Here is a 19,343-nt window from a genome sequence, read left to right on the forward strand (position 1 = left end):
TGGTAATACGTTAAAAAATTTTCACGCTTAACGTACACTCGATTTGACCCGACATTATTGTGTATCACTTTGTTTCAAAATCACCGTTATGTAATAATGGAATATCGTACGTATCCTTTTTTTTAATTAATATATGAACGAATATAGCGGGAAGATAAAAAAGAATTGAACATCACTAACGAAGTGAGGCAAAGGAGAGAGCAGTCGTTTCTCAGTGCTGGTGTGCCAAAAATCATCGTTTAACCGTCCCGATCGATCCCAAATAAGAATGACGGAGAACGAACGGAGTTCCGCCGTGAAACTGTTTCACAGGAGAATCCCTCAATACGCAGCCTCTGCCGCAGGTTTCCCCCTTTGCGTAAGATAGTCGATTTCAGGGGAGAGCTGGTAAATTGTCCGGGATAACCTTTAAAACCTCGAAACTTGGTAATATTCGTGCGACATCGTGTTTGCGTGCTAAATTGCGGTGCATCAAACGATGTGCATGATGTCGAGAGTCAAAGGGTTAATGACTGTGAGCAATCGCACCGTCGCGACGACAATGACGGTAACGACGAACGGCTGGGAGAAACGCGGAGGGCACATCGCTGAACATGTCGGAATTATTAAATACGTAGCGCCATAATGAACATCCGGTGAGAAAAAAAATATGGGACAAAGGGCAAGGGGGCGGAAGGAGCCGTTTCAAGGCTTAAAGAATGGCCGTCGTTACGGGCGCGCCGGGGCGAACAAATCGCCATACGTGTAACGTAAATCCCTGGTGGTCGTGTGTTCGCGGTCAACGAACTCCTTTCCTTCTTTCGCGCAGCTTGCATGGGTGGATTCTCGTTGGGATGCGGTCTCGGTTGGAGCGCGCCGTCCGTCGAAATACTGAGGAGCCAGTTAGACGACTTCGCGATAAACGTGATTGCGTCGGTGCTCCCGATAGGCGCGGCGCTAGGCACTCTCGTCGTGCCCTTGCTGGTCGATAGGATCGGCCGGAAGTGGACAATGATGGTCCTGGTGCCGGTCTTAATCAGTGGCTGGATTCTACTCATCTGCGCCGGCACGGTTGTACCATTCTACGTGATCGGCAGGCTCGTGACCGGCGCCTGTGGCGGCATGTGCTGCGTCCTGGCGCCCATGTACTCCGCAGAGATCTCCGAGAAGCACATCAGAGGTATATCGCCTCTTTGTGCAATTAATCCTAAACTTCCGCATAATTTACGGCATGGATTATTTATTTACGGTATATATTTATATCTGAAAAAAGGATCGGTAACGTATGATTTTGTGATATGGCACATTGTCATTGTATTACTTATTTAAAAAATGGCTACCGAAATGGTATTTGTATAGGAGTAAAATTGGGGTGTGTAGGCATTTGTTATTTAAAGAGATCTATATGAAAGCGATACGCTTTGGCGCGAGATAAAAACAATTTCGAATGCGGATGATTCAATGCGTAATAATGACGCGTGGTGTAATATGAATAATCGGAACACAGAATAAGACGGCTTACGGAGCGATGTTATTAGTGCCTATCATCGTTCAGCATACGAGCTCGTTCTCCTTGCATCGCTAATGCACGCGCGCGCGATTTACCGTCGTTTATAGCCGAGCGAGGAGAAGCTAAGAAGAAGTAGCAACTTCATTATGCGGTTCTTCCTTTTTCGTAACAGGGACGACAGGCGTTTTCTTCCAGTTGATGCTCGTGATCGGTATACTATACGTATACTGCACCGGTTTCACGCGAGACGTGGTCGCGATATCCAGCCTCTGTATCATCGCGCCGATCGTGTTCGGCGTGACGATGGCCTTCGTGCCGGAGAGCCCGTTGTTCTACTTGACCAAAGATAAGGAAGAAGACGCGCGAAAGTCCATGCGATTCTTTCGCGGCCCTGATTTCGATATCGAGCCGGAGATGAGTGCGTTCAAGGTTGGTTAAGCATCGCGATTGCGTCGTTACAACCTCGTCGGTCAATTCACAAATTTTTTAAATTTTGGCAACTAAACATGCATATACAAGATTTATTCATGATTCTTGATAATCTTTTGAAATACGCAAAAATGAAAAGTCACGAAACAGTTTGGTATTTAAAGACAATAATGAATGTGGAGTTTGAGTATAGATAATAGATCCGAATGGGACCGAGAGATTCTTTTAACTGTTAACTGATTTTTTTTTACAAGAAATGCTTCATTCAATTTTGTTAATGACAGAATCGATATAAATGCATAATAATTACTTTCGCGCGCCGGTTTTATTAATTTATGTATCTGTAAATGTGGGAGGAAACAGGAACAAGTGGAGAGAAGCAAGTTTCGAAGACCGAGTATCACGGCCTTCACGAGCAAGCCTGTGTTAAAGACTCTGGCCGTGGCCTACGGTCTAATGTTTACCCAGCAATTCAGCGGCATTAACGCCATAATATTCTACGGTTTGACGATCCTCGAGTCGACCGGCGTCGGTATGGAGTCGCAGTTGGAGTTGGTCATTTTCGGCGTCGTCCAGGTGGTAGCTTGCGTGGCGGCGGCACTGTTGATCGACCAGGTTATACTTTGTTATGTTTATTGTGATGTCGAATCATGCTCCACAGATTTCGCGATCTATAATTTATCTAACGGCCGGCTGGCATTACGGATGCGATCGAAACATTCGCAGCTGGGGCGCAAGCTGCTCATGGCGATCTCCATGTCGACGATGTGCGCCTGCTTGTCGGCCTTGGCGGGTTTCTTCATCCTGAAGAGCTATCAGCCGGAGCTGGCAGATCGAATGCACTGGCTGCCACTCACATCGGTGTGCGTCTACATACTCGCCTTCTGCCTCGGAGCTGGTTAGTAATAATGATGCGCGATGAGTGAATTCAGATCGACGATGCACTTCTATTGATCGAGCTATCGGAAAACACGCTGTATCCTGCTTCTCACGAAGAAGAAACATATGTTTGTTATTGCAGCTTTTTTCAAAGTTAACTTTCCTTTCGTAGCTTAGATTATATAATTTATATTATCAAAATTTTTTTCGAAGAGATCTATACATTAGATTCGTTCCTTGTTTGCGATAAACGTGTCCATACAGTACGAGTGAAATTGTTTTCGATGACAAACACGCTAAAGCCGATTGTTAGCAAAGAGTCTTATCGAACGTTCGATTTGCTAGGTCCAGTTCCGTGGGCCTACATGGGCGAGATTTTCCCTACACGCTTGAAGGGTGCAGCGTCGTCTAGCGCGGCTTTCTTTAACTGGCTACTGGCATTTACGGTTACGATAACCTTTCCAAGCGCCATTAGAGTGCTAGATAATGCCGTGGTGTTTTCCTTCTTTGCCCTGATGTGTGCCCTGGGCACGTTATTTGTGATCTTCTTCATGGTGGAGACTAAAGACAAGACGTTTGCGGAAATTGAACAGGCATATGGGACCCACGTGCCCGTGCAGCCGGTGCAGGACGAAGAGCTTCCTAGCATGGAGTGAAGCCAAGAATTTCCCATGAACAGCCACTCGTCAGACAGGCAGGAAAGCTTCCCATAGAAGACGAATACGGATGAGAAAACGCGGGATTTTGTCACGTTTATTTGATCATACAGTTCGAAGCATCGACATTGACCAATTTTGAAGTTGTCGATTATCGATTATACACAATATTATCTTTCACATTACAAAGTTGAAAAATTACAAAAGGTAGTTGTGAAAGTGCTATCAAAATGAGAGGCGTCTTTTATTTTTATGACAGCACTATTGTTTAGCGTTAATAATCAAATTGCGAGATTGCGCATAAAATTATGTACACGATGTTGATGTTTTAAAGTTATTCATAAATACTTTCTTTATTTAAATTTATTTAAGAAACGTGATAGAATTTTCAAGGTTTTTAAGAATTAATTACATGTAGTTATATATAATCGATTAGATGTTTCCATTAGTAATTCAACATCAGTCACTTCACTGCTTACAGCAATAAATAACTTGGCCGAGGATGTGGGCGTAATGCCGACTAAAATAATTTCTAGATAAATGAATTCCTGACGGGAAGTGGGACGTGCGATAAGCGGCGAACGAGTTCGCCAATGGTACGCGCGGAGGATGCGGTAGCTAAACTTGAATCGCGATATTATATGCAGTGCTACGTGCAGCGATATGCATCGTGAGCAGTCATTGCACGCATATGGCCTTGGCCGAATCGTTTGGAATTAATGACAATATCTCTTGCCGCCGCTCTATGCTATTTTATTTAATTGAAACGGAAAATCCAATTTGACATATCCCGCTGTTCGGGGATTATCATTTGTTTGTTTCCGCCAGGGAAAAATGAACGCGACGATGAATATTGTCGACGCGCGAATCGGAAGAAAATAGTTATTTTAATGGAATTATACCGCCGATTTTACGAGACCATCCCTATTTTCCGTTAACGAGCACAAAATCCGTCCAAAATAACCCATCAATATTTCAAAAAATATTCGAATGTTTGCGGATTACGTACCTATGCAATTCGAAGTCTCGCACAAGTTGAATAGCTAGACTTTCGCTGTGACGGTATTTTTTTCTGTTTTAAAGTATCGCGTATTCCTCTCCCGATCGATGTCAACGATGATGATGATGACTCCAACGCGTCCATTTATCATGCAGCTGCCATCGCTCGGTAGAAGCTCGCTTTCATCGATTATGCATTCAAATTTATATTTATGAAGCATCGTGCCAGAGCCTCGCGCGCCGAGTGTCGTCGTACTAATAATGCCGCTATAAACCTCTCGAGCATCGGGCGCAGCAACTCCGGCATTACTTTCTTGCTTGGCACACAGTCGTCGGAGGCCGCCGCCGCCTACTCGGGATTTTCTGTATTATGCGATTGCACGTTTCGTGGATTTTTCGTGGGCGACAGACAGATACGCCCTCGGATCGGTATTATCTAGACGGGGTACCGGATGCTCGCGGGCTCTCCCCGCGCATTCCGCGCGGCTCTCTCGCGTCGGGCGCAAAATTCGGTCGCAAGCTCTCGCAATCGAGATTAACACAAATACCAGTCGCTGTCTTTCGCATTTCAATGAGGGATTCTAGTGATTTTTAAAGCGTTTGTTTCTCTCGACAAATAAAAAAAAACAATTCTTTGATTATGAATGATGTCAAGGTATTCGCGACAGCCTCGATGAAGCAACATTGTGTCAGTTCGATCGATGCACGGCGTATCTTCGTGGCGTGCATTCGCGTTTTCGCACGATGCGGCGTACGAAGAGCGACGAAGACGGTTGCCGTCTGAACATCGAGCCAACATATGTGACATCGTGTGCGCCGGGCCCGCCGAATAAATTTCACCGATAGACCCGAAACCCGCGTGCGCGTGAGAAGGGCAGGACGGGCAAGAAAGGCAATGTAGGGCGGGCGGACACCAGACGAGTTTTTCGCGCGAGCAGACGCGGTTCTTTATCCGTGGGAAGAAGCCCGACTTCTGACATGGCCCCCCCTCGTCGCCGATGAACAGCCGTGATAAATAACCCCCGAGAAAAATCGCGGACGTTAGCGCGATCGAGAGGCGTGAAGTCCGGATTCGACACGCTTTCTCGGCCGATCTCTGGGTTATCGCGTGCATCATCACTGTATCATCATCGGTCCGGTACTGCGGTATACCGGGCTGGACTCGCCGAGACGAGACCCCCCCCCCCCCCCCCGTTCGTTCCTGACGCATTAATTTGTCGAGTACAATAGCCGCGAGTTTGATTATCGTCATCTTTGGCAAATTATGTGCTGCGAACAGCGCGCAGCGCATAATTTAATTTTATTCACGAGTTTTGACACGAGTTTGCTGGAGGCAACGACGATTGTGAACACGCGTTGGCTTCTTTTTTCTTTGTCTCTGACTGACGATACGATATCTCTGTTATCTCAAATTATTCACAATGCTTGGTTCGTTCTTAATCTCTGCGCATTCATATTACAAACTATTAAGTTTTGAATGAGGGTGAACGTAGAGTTATTTGCTAGACAAAGTTATTTGCTAGACAAAATTTCATCTAATTATGGATGGGGGAGATAAATTTCGATACGAGTATCTTGCCCGCAGCGAGAACGTACATGGCTCGCAGGTATCCGTGTGTCGCCGTTAAGGAACGAGAAAAAATCGCGTTCTCTCATCGCGAACCGCGCTACGGCGAGATTTTCTTTTCCGCGTCCAGAAGAAAGCCGCGCGACGTCGCCGAGCGGCTCTAACGAGCAATAAGCGATATCGGGACGCGGTTCCCATCTGGCCTCGGTACTTGAATCCCCGGCGGCATTTCCCGGTGAGATTGTCGCCAGACGGGAAATAAATAAATAGAAAGCACGTCGGGGCTTTTCTTCGCGCGCGCTGGCAGGCTGGTCCTGACCGACCAACTCGTAGGAAATTGACAACAGTCGGGACATCGCGGCTATGTGTTTCTTACATACATCTCGTTCTCCGGGAACACGGAGGGACGACGACCGTATTCTCCGTGCCCCGGGGCGCCCCCGGTTCCCTGCGCCGAGACCCGCGCGCTCCCGCGTCCGCGCCACCGTCTTCTCGAATCCGACCAATATTCAGCATCCACGGTCGCGCGTCTCTTCGACCGAGGGACGAGCGACCACCGCTCTCTCGCTCGTTTTGTCTCCTTTATATTTCATGAATGTGGAATGCGGCTTTCCATCGGGAAGCGGATTGTTCCGAAAGCATCGAATGGACCTCTCTTCGCTGTTCAATGCAGTTTGTATGAAAGTGCGTGCATTCGATTTGGGAGTGGACCGTAATACGCGATGATATAATCACTGGTTTACGCGTACGTGTATGCGCTTCGCATGCGTGTTTGTTAATTCAAGCTTTAATCCTCTCGATATCTAGTTACGGTATACAACGCGAATTGATCTGTTCACCAGTTATCATGTGTTACAAATGTAATACACATTTGTAATATTGTCGTATCGTATAGTATGTTGTTAGCCAACACGGCTGATAATTCGAAGCTTTTCAGTATTGAGAGGAACAAAATAATTAACTAATTTTTTTCAAAGACAGTAAAATAGTTTTCGAAAAGTTCCCTTTTTTTATTTTAGATGACAAACATAAAATCTTTGATCTTTTCTCGAATCTCCCTTTCTACTTTGTTGTTGAAGGAGCCGACGCGAGAACGCGTTTGAAGGCGCGACAGGTTAAATTCGCCGATATTTCCTTAATTCGCGCACATTCATTTACGTCGATTTACTCCGATGCATTCGCGGCGCTCGAACGTCATGACAACTTAAACCCCGGTTTTGTAAATACTCTTCAGACACGAACTGATGCACACGCACGTTTCCTCTCTCTCTTCCTCTCTTTATTTCGCGCCTCCCACCTCTCTCTTGTCGCGACGCGACCCACACGCAATCCGCACTTCAAGACTCTTACGCTCTCGTGCCCTCGCACGCGGATGACTTGGCGGACGATACACGTTCGCGTAGAGCTCGCGTGAGCACACTCTCTCACGTACATGCGTGCATATACGTGCGTGCGTTCGCGCCCTCCCTCCTTCTCTCCGCGTCGGAGAAGTTGAAGTTGCACACTGCACCATTGCACGGCCGACCGTGGGGCCAACGGCCTCTCTCCGCGTGGTATCGCCGCGCCGGTTCGCCTCGCTCGTTCGCTCGCTCGTAGCGACAGCTCGCGCGACCCCGGGGAGAGCCGAAAAGAGCCCGCGAGACTCTCTTTCTGCTGGCCTTGTGCCGTTAACCGATCACTCGCGAGCGCTGCGCCGCGGATCGAAATTAATCGTTCTGTTGCACAACGATTGCACAAAGCGTTATGTATGACGTAAATCTAATTACAATAAGCTTTACGAATGACATATGCTTGATTACAATAAGATTATGTTAAGAGCGTCGTACGCGCCGCTATATATCTCCGTTAACTTCGCGAAAGCAACCTAAATGCGAATTACACACGAGATATTACGGTAAAAAGAGAGAATGCTTGGGAAGTATAATTATTATCTCATTTTATCCAGCTGGTTTTCCGCGCTGGCACTGTTGTACGTAACTCGGTAATACAAACAGTTACACTCTGTTGAAATGTGCATCAGTAAGATATTATACCGGTATCATAGCGCCGATGACCGTCATTCAACATTGTGCTAACGCGCGGCGGTTTTATCAATTTTTTATTCGGTTCTCTATGGAGAGCTATCGTTCAAACAGGATATTGATTGCGCGTTGGGAGCGTCGTCTGGGACGCCCGTGAACATAATGAGCCGCCGTTATTGTTCGCGCGTCCCCGTGTATTTCCGTAGGAACTTCGCTTTCGTTCCATCGGCAATATCTGACCGATATCGTCATCCGTCCGGTATCGGGGAGGCCCCATAAATAAATTGACCGCAGAAATAAGCGCGTATCGCCGCTCGCCGATATATATTAGCGTTACGTATTATCGCGCAGCTGCTATCTCGCCGCTCCGCACCGCGCTGCGCGTTCTCGGAGAGGAGAGGGCGACGTCAATGGAGCTCGCTGTTCGACTCTCCTCCTCTCGCGCCGATCCCTTTATCGTCGCGCTGATGGAATAAAAAGAAGCTACTCTACGCGAATTCAATGGGCGTTGCGTGCGCTATCGCCTCGCATTCTTCTCATGTTCTCTTCCCCTCCTACCTTTTTTCTTTTTCTTTTTTTCCTTTCCTTTTTCCCGATCAGGAGTTCGGCCTCCTTTGCCTTCTCTCGATCTCGTCGAATTGCGCGACGCGTCGCGAGATCGTTTGCCGTAGCGTGCCTGCATAAGGAAATAACGTAGTCCTAGTGTCGCTTGCGATCGTCGAACTGCCTCGGAAAGCAAAAGCTACTGCTCAGCGATCGACTTTATTCTTTAAAATAAGGAGCACCGAGAGAGAAGACGAAACTGAACAAAATCTAAAGAGAAACGTAAGAGGCTCGAGGATCGTTATTACGCATATTCAATTATCTCCGCTTTTCTACGTGTATGTACAATGTATGTACGGAGACGTGAATAATTTGTATCCTTGACGTATTCCTAATTTGCGTGCAAACTGTCTCGCTTGATATGACGAAGCTGCATTCGCCATTCATGTCGTTCAAGTGCTAGTACTTGATGTCACGATAAAATTCATAATACAGATTGTATTCAGCGCGCGGGTAACTGTAAATCGAAGTAAAGTTTCTTAAGGTGGGAAGATGAATGAGGAGAGGAAGAGCGTCATCAAAATTTGCATCTTCAAAATCTTTTCATTCTTGAGAGCTGCAATTGTTATTCGGCGTGCAATGTCATTGTGTTATACCCCACCGTCGGGTGTCTTTATTTTCACGGACTTCTCGGTTTTTTGTACTCTTCGCCCCCGACATCGTGAGGGCATTCTTCGCTGTCTCGTTAACGAGCACACACAAATTTTATTTATTCAGATTATTGCGCGACTTTCGTCGCGCTAAATGTAGGATTCACGACACGTACGTTCTTACCCAATGCAATTTATTGCGTTTATCTCGTATACCTTCTTGCAAAAAGTCTGCATTTAATCAATTGGCGTAATAGCTCGTTGAATTTGCGAGAGTAACGCGATTTATGTTAGCAGTGACAAATACATCTAGAACGATTAATATTAATCAAGCGATGTCAGTGAAGTGCGTGTATACTCGCTTTTGTATCGCGCGATCATGATGATGGATTTTAATATTCCAACGAGGGTGCTTACTGCGCCATTTATCAAGGCAATCAACGTAGTGGTATCACGTGTGTACAAAACACAGAATATATAGAGCCGTATAGAGCGGAATATCTTTTTATTTGTCGAACTTATGAAATTGTTCGTTGATGCGTATAGTTGGCGCTCTTTATTTTATTAATACCGTTCGTTTTAGGGTTCCGATACGCGATATTTATTAAAATCAACGACCGTGACATCCGTATACATTCCAAAGCTCTGGCTTCCGCCAATTTCCGCGTAATGTATTATTATGTTCTAATTTCCATATCGATAAACAAGCGTTTGAGAGACGGAATGGGGCGATGGGGGGACGACGAGCTCTCGCGTTTGACACGCGAATTTGTTTTCGTTGTCGTTCGGGCAACGGTGCGCGGATCTCCCGTGCGACCCAATTGCATAGCGTGTACGCATCTGCTTCACGAGCGCAGCCTCTGCGGGACACTTGTACCGTTGTCGATACGACTGTGATTCGCGCCATCCGGTGGAACGAGCTCTCTCTCTTTCTCTCCTTTTTCTTCTCCGAATCCCTTTACGAGGACAACGACGAAGACGATGAAGACGACAACGACGACGACGACGGCGATGGTCTGGCTCGCCTGATTCCGATCGCGATGTAAACCGGTCTTCTTGTCCCGTCGTTCGAGTGATCTGGAACTTTCCGATCCCCGAGGTAGTAAAACGTATCGAGCAGATTTTTACTCGAGAAAATTGATCGGCACACGAAACGACACGATCGAGTGCTCTCGCGTGCAGTAAATGCAATTTGTCACACTTGTCGCGCAAACGTTCGAATTCAATTCTTCGACATTTTCTTTATTATCCGAGAAAAATACACGGAAGGAAAATACGATCCGCATAATTAGTTTTTGTCGCAACGAGGAGGGGCAGAAAGAAGCGTAATCGTTTCCTGATCGAAGAAGATTATATGCATCATATTATGCATTACGTATTTGCATACGTAATATTCGAAAATATTGTTTACGGAAATTGCATGCGTGAAACAACGCGGCCCAAGTTGGCGCAACCAGGTGCAATAGTGATATTTAATGACGCTTTATCACGCTGTTTCCTCCGATTTACTTTTTCTGATGCTCCCTTCCGGTAGTTGATGGTGCAGCACGGCAATATCGCTGGCTGGGACGGTGAAAGATAAGGCTCGGACAGGAAACATTGCGAAGCACGGTAGCGGCAATTGCACCGCACGCCATTAAATGTGCTTTACTCTCCCCTGCATTTCGACATATCTCAATTATTTCGCTATTATCATTACGGCATTACTCTCGACGCATCGCCCGGCGAATTGCGGCAAGCGATTTCATCGCCCGACGATGTGCAGGATGATCGTGATCAAAGCCGGCTGCTGCTATGCTGCTGCTCGTGGCGTGATTAATGACGGTTCGCCGATTAGCCGTAACGCGCAACATTTGCTAATGTTGGTCTTGGTAAGCTTGTATACGACATTCTTCGAATTAGCAACTAAAATCTCCGAGATATCTCGCACGCGGTGTAAGTTTCCTGCTCGCTGGGTGAAATATTCTCGCAGATGTCGAGGCCGCTTTTAATTACGCGCCACAGTGTGTCGGGACAAAAGGTAGGTGTAGAGGGAAAGGGGACGGGGATACGCGCGCACAGGATGTTGAAGTACGGTGAAGGGCGAGGAAAAAAATACGTGGCCATAAAACATTCGTGCAATAAAACTGCCTGCAACAACGGGCAGGCCTGCATATTTTAAGAAATTAATTTGTCGAAGGACAAATTGCCTCGTTTTACGAGACGTGGGAGCGAGAGAATGCTCTCTCGGTGTGAGTTTAACCTTCTCGATATCTTTTTTTCTTTATGCTTTCTCCTTTGCTGATTTTTCCCGAGTAGGGTGTCGGCTGCGAGTCGCGTGAGGAAGGGGAGGAGGAACAAAGGGGGGAAAAAGCGCGGCGATTCTTGCTCGTGTTTGTGAAGGGACCGTAGCCCTGTGGAAAAGTCTGTTGTGGCTAATTTGCGCGATCATAAATCTTCTCGCGTCGCGAAGTGTAAGCGCCTCTCACGGTCTCGTTGAAATTTAGACTTGGAAAAATGATAACCAAGCATATACTATTTGCAAAGAGAGATGGAAAGTCCGCGAGCGCGGGGAGCGAGCGGAAAGAATGTCGGGCTTGAGTGGAGTAAAGCGTGTCCCGCTCTTTTTTTCATCTAGAGTTCATCGGAATTTCATTCACGTTTATCTTGATCACTCCATATCGAGCCAGCGGTATAATAGTGATTGTGCAACTTTTGTCGAAGAATGTACGTAGATCATTGTCTTCTTAATTATGTACGTCAAATGGAATTTGATAAAAATCGCGCAATCAATGGGACTGGAGCGGCCTCCTTGAGTATCTCGCAATATTGGGATTGATTTATTGCCGCTCTCACAATTCGAATGACGGGCACCTCATCGCAGCGAAGGAAGGCAGGAAAAGAAGAGAGGAACGTCGCGTCTCGTCTCGTCTCGTCGAAGCGACGGCCCCCTTTTCTCGACGCGTGTACATAATCTCGCATCCAGTCAGCAACGCGCTCGTGGAAAGAAACGGAGAACGCATTATTTATGCCTCTCTGCTTTTATGGATGTAGGAGACAGCGACTCGCGCTATATACCGAGGTATCTCCATCTCGTTTTCTCCGCTCGTCTCAACTTACCAAGTTTCTCGCTTCTCTTCTCTTTCGATAGATCCGTAGTCTCTCGATCGGGATGGCGGTGCGTTTTCGCTCAGTGGCTCGTCTAATCGCCATGTATTCTCGCTTCGCTGACATGTATCGCGAAAAATTCTAGCGCTTCACGTAGAAAAGCTCGCAGAAAATACGGTAAACGTACGTTTTTCTTTCCTGTTTGTTGATTTTTGCTTCAAACAACTCGCTTAATAATTACATCATGATTTAAAATTACATAAAAAATATTGACTCTATTGAAAAAATTATTTATTAGTATATTTCAATGTCTTATTGGAAAATTGTATAAAAAGTTCCCTGTTGTTTATATAAGTACATTATTATTATTAAAATAAGATGTATCTAAATATATTTAGAAAATAATTATACATATGTTTGTCTTAATTGGAATGGGGGATATTTTGGCGCACGAAAAGAAATTTAATACAAAAAATAACAAGTGATCTGTATAATTTACAAAGTTGTGTTTTATGTGAAAAAGAAAATGAATATCATCCAGACAATTTATTCGGATTTGATCTTACAAACGCAATTCCAGATTAAATCATATCCCGCGAATGATTCCATCGGGCGAGATAATTTCCGAAAGGATAAAGCGCGGGCTAAAATATTAAATGTTACTTCATTAGAACGTTCCGCAAGATATTTTCGTCTACGCCGGCGACAAAATCGACACCAGCGGGGACCCTTCGCGTCGGCGTTTTCACCGTCCCTTTTAGTCTACGCCGAGAGGCAAGAGAATCAATCTCCGGCGCGATCTTCGAGCTTGTGAACACGCTCACGCGTGCATCACGCATGGCCCGACCGTGAGCTGCACCACGCACACGAATCGCGCTTTATGTGGCACAAGGATGCAGCTCGTCTGGGTCATTACTGTGTCGTGTTCCTCGCGTCCCCCGTCGACACGCATATACATATCGGATCGCTTCGTGGTCTCACCATGTAACGCATAATAATCCTGTCGCTGGTGTGTGAGCTTCTCGACGCACAATGCAGCGATTCGTGGCATCATATCCCGCAGATATGATCATAACGTCGAGTTTACACGAGAATCCAGTTAAGGAGGCGCGAATCAATTATTAAGTTATCACCTCGTTGTTTTTTTCGGAAGTAGAACTCTGAAAGTTGACGGTTAATTGAATGAAAATCGTTTCGGATTTTATAACAGAAAAGACAAGACGCGACGTTGCAGTTCAAACATCCAATTATATATCGGACCGTTTTTATTTTGACATGTTTCACGTCCGGGGATACTCGACATGTCCGCAGTCGAGAGGCGATAGAGTAGCGCGGCTATGAGAGATGAGAAGAGCAGGGAAGAGCGTTACGAGTACACAATGGCATTCATTGTAGCGATGGGACGAGACAAGACAGCCTTGTGATTGATCGGAAGGCACGCCGCGCGTCATTGGAGGTGCGCTACGACGGAATGAAAGAGAGTTGCACGCGGAAGAAGGAAGGCACGGAACCTGTCTCGCCGGTGTCAATAATCCCGAATGGATTGCTAGCGCGTCAGAGGATGTCGTCGCGGTGGTATTATATCTTTGTACTTCGGCTCCTTTGAGATCTTTATTAATCCGGCGACTCTCTCCACGGAAATCAATAAAAGCACGGACGAGGAAACCCGTGTTATTACGCCGGTCATTGTTCCTTACAGTTTTTTCCTTTCATCATCTCGTTTCGCGAGCTGATTGGCTGGGCATTGATGTATAAATTCAAAGCACTTGTGCAATAAAATTCACTTGAAAGAATCGTAAAAAAGAAGACAATTATTGATTGAAATTGCAAGTGATTAAGATTATCACAAATAATATGTTCCGCAATAATTTTGAACACTAATAGGAAAGTGTCTAAAAATATGATAGTATAAAAAGAATTACGATACGAATAGGTACTTTTAAATTATCAATTTGTTTTTTTCCTTGAGTTTAAGATGCTGCATTTGATTCTATCGTGTATACTAACAAAGTCCGATCTGGAGGACAATGGATGTTTCTTTGCATTGGTAATTGATCTTCTGCATAATCATCGCCCACCTCTGCGCGATCAGTTCCTTGGACGACACGTCCGGGGTGTTACCGTGGATCTTTTTTTAGAAACGCACAATGACGTGCAATTGAGAGAAATCAATGGTGCGTATTAATTCGGTCTCATTTTGCATTACTGCCTCGCCTTCGTTACCGGTCCCACTGCCGATGCCCGCGGAGATGATTACGCAAGCTGGTTGCAATAACCGCCTGCTTCGCATGTTTGTTTTCCGCGAAGAATAATTGACTGTCACCTACACTGGTCTGTCGTCAACTTCGTTCCGGATAGCGAGAGAACATAATTACCTTCTTCTCTTTCCTTTTTTTTTTAATTCTCTCTTGTCGACCAATTAACGTCGGCTCCATCGACCTGCCCCGGACGGTTTTCTCGATTCGGAGGGACTTCTCGCTCGCAAATTAACATTTGTTTTCCTCCCCAGAAACTCCGAGTACTTGCGCTTCTCATGCGTTTACGCGACAGATGTTCTCGAAGCCCTCGAGTTAAGCAAAACGACTGAGAACCGTTTTCGGAAGATCGAAATATATTGTCGAGATTTTTTAATTACAGTATTGGGAGAAAATTTTGTATATTCTTACTTTTTTTTTTAAAGAAATTATGAGTTTAATGCCAGATGATACATGACGAATGATGATTAACTTCGCGTCAATGGCATCACAAATATACTTTAGAAGTCACCGAGCAAACTTTCCGTATACACTGCGCAACTCTCATTTGCAACCCACGCAACGACATTGATTGTTCCATTTCTGAAGACGTAATTCGTGCAGTCGGATACGGGCAGTCGAATAACGAGTCATGCCGGCATCGATATCGCTAAAAATATCGAAGCGGTAACGATACTGCTAAAGACGCGCGGGCGTGAATGTAAAAAGGAGGTTGGGCGAGTCTAGACGGACAATAACGATCTCTCCCGTGAGGGAGAGGTAGGAAAAGAAAGTGCACTCGTTAACTCCGGTAGAAAATGAGCGAGAGCTCATCCTCGTCTGGTAGGCCTCGCCGATTCGTGCGCTTCTCGTCCAGCGTGACAACGAGACGAAACGAAGAGGAGCAATAAATCTTGCAATAACCATGTCGGTTGTTTCCAGCCTGCACTCTTCCACTCTCCCTTCATATATCTCTTTTTCTCTATCTCTCCTTTCCTCCTCTCATCTGTTCTACTCTCCTCTCGTCTCTTCATCCGAGGCGACCATCAACGGCGTCGATGAGAGTTCGGCCAACTAGGCTCTGTAGCTCGTTCCACCAATCAATCGAGTCAACTACTCGCAACACCCCCGCAATTGTGCGACGTGCGCGTTAATTTATTGCACTACTTTACTCTGACCTTGGGGCCCGCTATCACAAACGGCGGGCATAAACCTCGCTTTACGCATCGATCGCATCGACCGCGAAAGAGATTGCCTCTCCTTTTCCCGTTTTAATGATGCACCCCGTCGACGTTATATGCACACGACGCGCTTTCGCGACTTGTAATTTCCCCGGCATAATTCGCGTGGCAGAGAATAGAGAAAAGGTCTCCGATAAGAAGACGCGCGATCGCCGTTTGCTTAGCGACGGAATAAGTATACATATTTGCGCAGCTAGGACAACACTTCAGCGCGCGGCGAAGAGATGTTGAGCGGTGTGGGGAGTGGAGGGAAAAAGATAGAGAGAAAGAATGCGCTCCGCGGATCCATGCAGCGCGTTTTCTTTCGACTTCTTTAATGTATTTGGATTCCAATTACGGTCGATTAAGCTTCGATTACATGCATTAAAATCCATTTGAAACTGATGGAAGAATATCTCTTACCTATTTACAACTTTTACACTCGTGTGATGTATAAATATTCAATTTCCTAATGCATGTGACGCGAAAGTTTTGTGTCGAGACAATCTTGTTCTTGCTCTATTTTCTGATGTCTATTACATTTTTGGTTCACGCAGAATCATCCGTTTATCTATACGCGAGACTCCGGGCTTTAAATGTCGATCGTTAAACTTGAATCTCACCTTCGTCTTGCTCGTCGAGGAAAATGCCGAGTCGCATGAAAACGTTATCGCATTTCCTTTCTCGCCTTTGGCGTGCCATAGTTCTCGTCGTCGTCGTCGTCGTCGTCGTCGTCGTCGTCGTCGTCGTCGTTTGTGAAAAGTCGTTGCGGGGTTGCGTGGGGCTTTGACGCGGCCCCGGCGTTTTACGAGTCTTGAGGAACTAATTGCACCTCGCGCGGAAAAATTTATGGCCAGTTTTCACCTCGCGTTGAATTATCGCTGAGACGGTGCTATTATCGCCAGAATGGGCCGCTATCTGGAATGCCGGAAAGTAGCCGATGGTTTATCGCCACTTACACGACGGGAGGGGAAAAAAGGTGTTTGCGTTATTTCCCAATCTACCTTCTTGCGCGATTCGAAAGTTGAGATGTGCAGCGATTAACACGATTAACATATCTGGACATTTAAAAACAGCGATTTGGTTTTATGAGGAGATTGCCTTTGAAGTTAATAAAAGAAATTTTACGATACAATATGTCTGCGTGCGTATATATGTAATTATTTTATATCGTTTTTAAAACATCAGCATGCTATTCTGCTTTAGTTAATTAATTGCATGTCAAACTAGAATATTTAGACAATTAAATTAGTTTTGTAAAGGTAATTAATTTGATTTGCGATGTTCCGTTGATTAATTTTCTCTGCGATTACGTTCATTTATTGGAAACTAGACTAAATTAAAATTTTTCTGGAAATTCTTGACGAAACAATTATAGAATATTTTAATTTCCAACAATTTGGTTATGTAGCTATTAAAAAAAAAAGGCAGATATCTAGAAGTGTGTGTAAAAGCAGTTTACGGGTGCTTATCGCATATTTGCTATTTCAATTTACTAATTTGCACATTCCGCGCGTGTACGAGGCATGCAAGGGACCCAAAACGAAAATTTAACTACCGCACTGGTGGTGTCCGGTGAAAATTTAGCCTGGGTACCTCGGCGGCGCGGCTATTTTCGGTGCGGTTGGCGCTCGGTCAGATCCTCCTGCTGCTGCCTTCCGCTTTTATCTCTTTTTCTCTCTGTTTTCTCTCGGCGCGCCTCGCATCGGCGGGAGGAAACGCCTGGCTTCCTCGGGAAAAGCGCTGTGCGGCGTTTTCGCGCGCGCTCGAACACGCAGCCACACGCGCCGCCGCGTGTGGTCCACAGTGACACACGATAGCGAAGGAGGAGAGGACGCGAGGGTAGGGTAGCTTCAAAGGGTAAAAGGGAAAATGGTTCTTCTCCCGGAATTCCAACGACGGCGACGGCGACGACGACCATCGTCATCCTCGCGCCCCGGAGGAGCTTTCTCGCTGCGTTCGTTTTATGGGCAATTAGACGTGTGCGAAGATGGAATAACATCTCGTGAAAATCATCCGGAAAATCTCTCCGCAACCGTGGTTCGTTGCGGTAACGTATGGATGAAAGCGGGGAGGGAGGAGAGGATACTTCGACCATTTTAAACGATATTTTGTCGCGAGGGAGGGAAAAAATACTCAGTGCGATTATTCATAGTCATAGACGCGGGATGCTTTGCGGTTTCGCTGTTTCTCCCAAGATTTACGACGGCGACTTCCTCGGTCGCCGGAATGCAACAATGTTACATTGCCATCGTTTTGGGTAATTAGAATAATGCGACGACAGCGGCTAGAGGATTTTTGAGTTAAATGCAACATTTAAATTGATGTCAGAGAGACCGGTACCTGCGCCTGACAAGCCTGAGGAATTTTCCTCTTCGCGAAAGAAATTTTAACTTAATTGAAATACGACGTGATAGAAATAATCAATAATTGTTCACATCAAAATAATTTTTAAATTGATTTTTATAACAATACAGAAACAGAATATTTATATTATTATAATAATAGAAACATAAATTATAAAAACTTTATAATGAAATATATATGGAAATAATTAGATATAGAAAATAATATTAAAATAAAACTTAACGAAAAGGAAACATCAAAAATTTAATTTAATAATTGATCTGTTCTGTTAGAGATAAATTATTTTTGTGATCAAAATTCTTTAAAAGATTACAATATGTGCAACTTGATTTAATGTATTATTTCATAGAAATAATATATTGCTGAAGATACGGCTTTTATTTCGCATTTTAGTTTTTGCGGCAATACGATTTTCAAGTGTGAATCCAGATCTGATGAGGTCATTGCCGCCGCTTTTACGAGGGTGTCAGTTGGGGGGAACTTTATTGGTCTCTTATCACCCGATTGGCGTAATGACAAAATGTTTATTGTTCGCCTATTTCGCAACAGTCGGAGGGTTATCGCGCTAAATGTCAGAATAGTCGCGATAAGCACGATGAAAATGGATGCAATAAAAGGACACAGTTAGACACGTGTATCCTTTTACAAACTTTTAGCGATGGTTGCAAATGCAATTTTATTTCAATGAGAAAATTTATTTCGCAATAATTTCATTTATCAACTGTAACAAAAATGCAGGTATAAAGATAAGGAAAGGGATAATTTCTTTACAATTGAAGTATATCCGCAAAAAACGACTTTTATTTTAGAAGCAAGATTAATTTTTTTTCTGTATTTAAAGCTGATACTAATACTTTTAATTATTATTGTGACTTACGTTAATTATTATGCGATAATTCGTGCGATTTGCAAGAAAATGAGTGCATTTGGAACATAATTCGCAACAGAGCTGTACTTTGGTTGTAATCTATCGAAAGCGCCCGATAGCGACAGTATACCATACATTTAGATAGGGGAGCGAGCGGAAAAAATAATCGGCGGTAATTTAAAAGTATCGCGATATATTAACGAGCCAGCCAGCCACCCACGAATTCACACAAAGATTGGCTGGCACTCACATGTACGCGCTCACTTCAATTCATGTCAGTGGTAATAAAGTAATTTATCGGGCGAGAGATACGAAAGCTCGCAAAACACTGTTA

At 45.0% G+C, this 19,343-nt stretch overlaps 2 protein-coding genes across 6 annotated transcripts in view; both read left to right on the forward strand.

Annotated features, from left to right (window-relative positions):
- LOC112456767 (headcase protein) overlaps positions 1-19,343 on the forward strand; it is a 151,221-nt gene that overhangs the window by 69,597 nt on the left and 62,281 nt on the right. The gene's annotated exons all lie outside the window — the stretch shown is intronic.
- On the forward strand, positions 775-3,525 carry LOC112456768 (facilitated trehalose transporter Tret1-2 homolog). The gene is made up of 5 exons (XM_025019516.1): positions 775-1,159; positions 1,662-1,918; positions 2,282-2,533; positions 2,645-2,816; positions 3,143-3,525. Exons 1-5 carry the CDS (start codon positions 814-816, stop codon positions 3,451-3,453), a joined length of 1,338 nt encoding a protein of 445 aa, XP_024875284.1. The 5' UTR covers positions 775-813; the 3' UTR covers positions 3,454-3,525.

Source organism: Temnothorax curvispinosus, unplaced genomic scaffold, assembly GCF_003070985.1.
Source record: "Temnothorax curvispinosus isolate PA1 unplaced genomic scaffold, ASM307098v1 QBEX01007135.1, whole genome shotgun sequence".
In the NCBI taxonomy this organism is placed as follows: domain Eukaryota; kingdom Metazoa; phylum Arthropoda; class Insecta; order Hymenoptera; family Formicidae; genus Temnothorax; species Temnothorax curvispinosus.

What these genes read in the sequence shown, in the direction of transcription:
- LOC112456768 (XM_025019516.1), top strand. Translation starts at nt 814, where the DNA reads ATGGGTGGATTCTCGTTGGGATGCGGTCTCGGTTGGAGCGCGCCGTCC. An exon ending in CTCCGAGAAGCACATCAGAG is followed by an intron (nt 1,160 to 1,661) that starts GTATATCGCCTC and finishes TTTTCGTAACAG; the next exon opens with GGACGACAGGCGTTTTCTTC. An exon ending in CGGCACTGTTGATCGACCAG is followed by an intron (nt 2,534 to 2,644) that starts GTTATACTTTGT and finishes AAACATTCGCAG; the next exon opens with CTGGGGCGCAAGCTGCTCAT.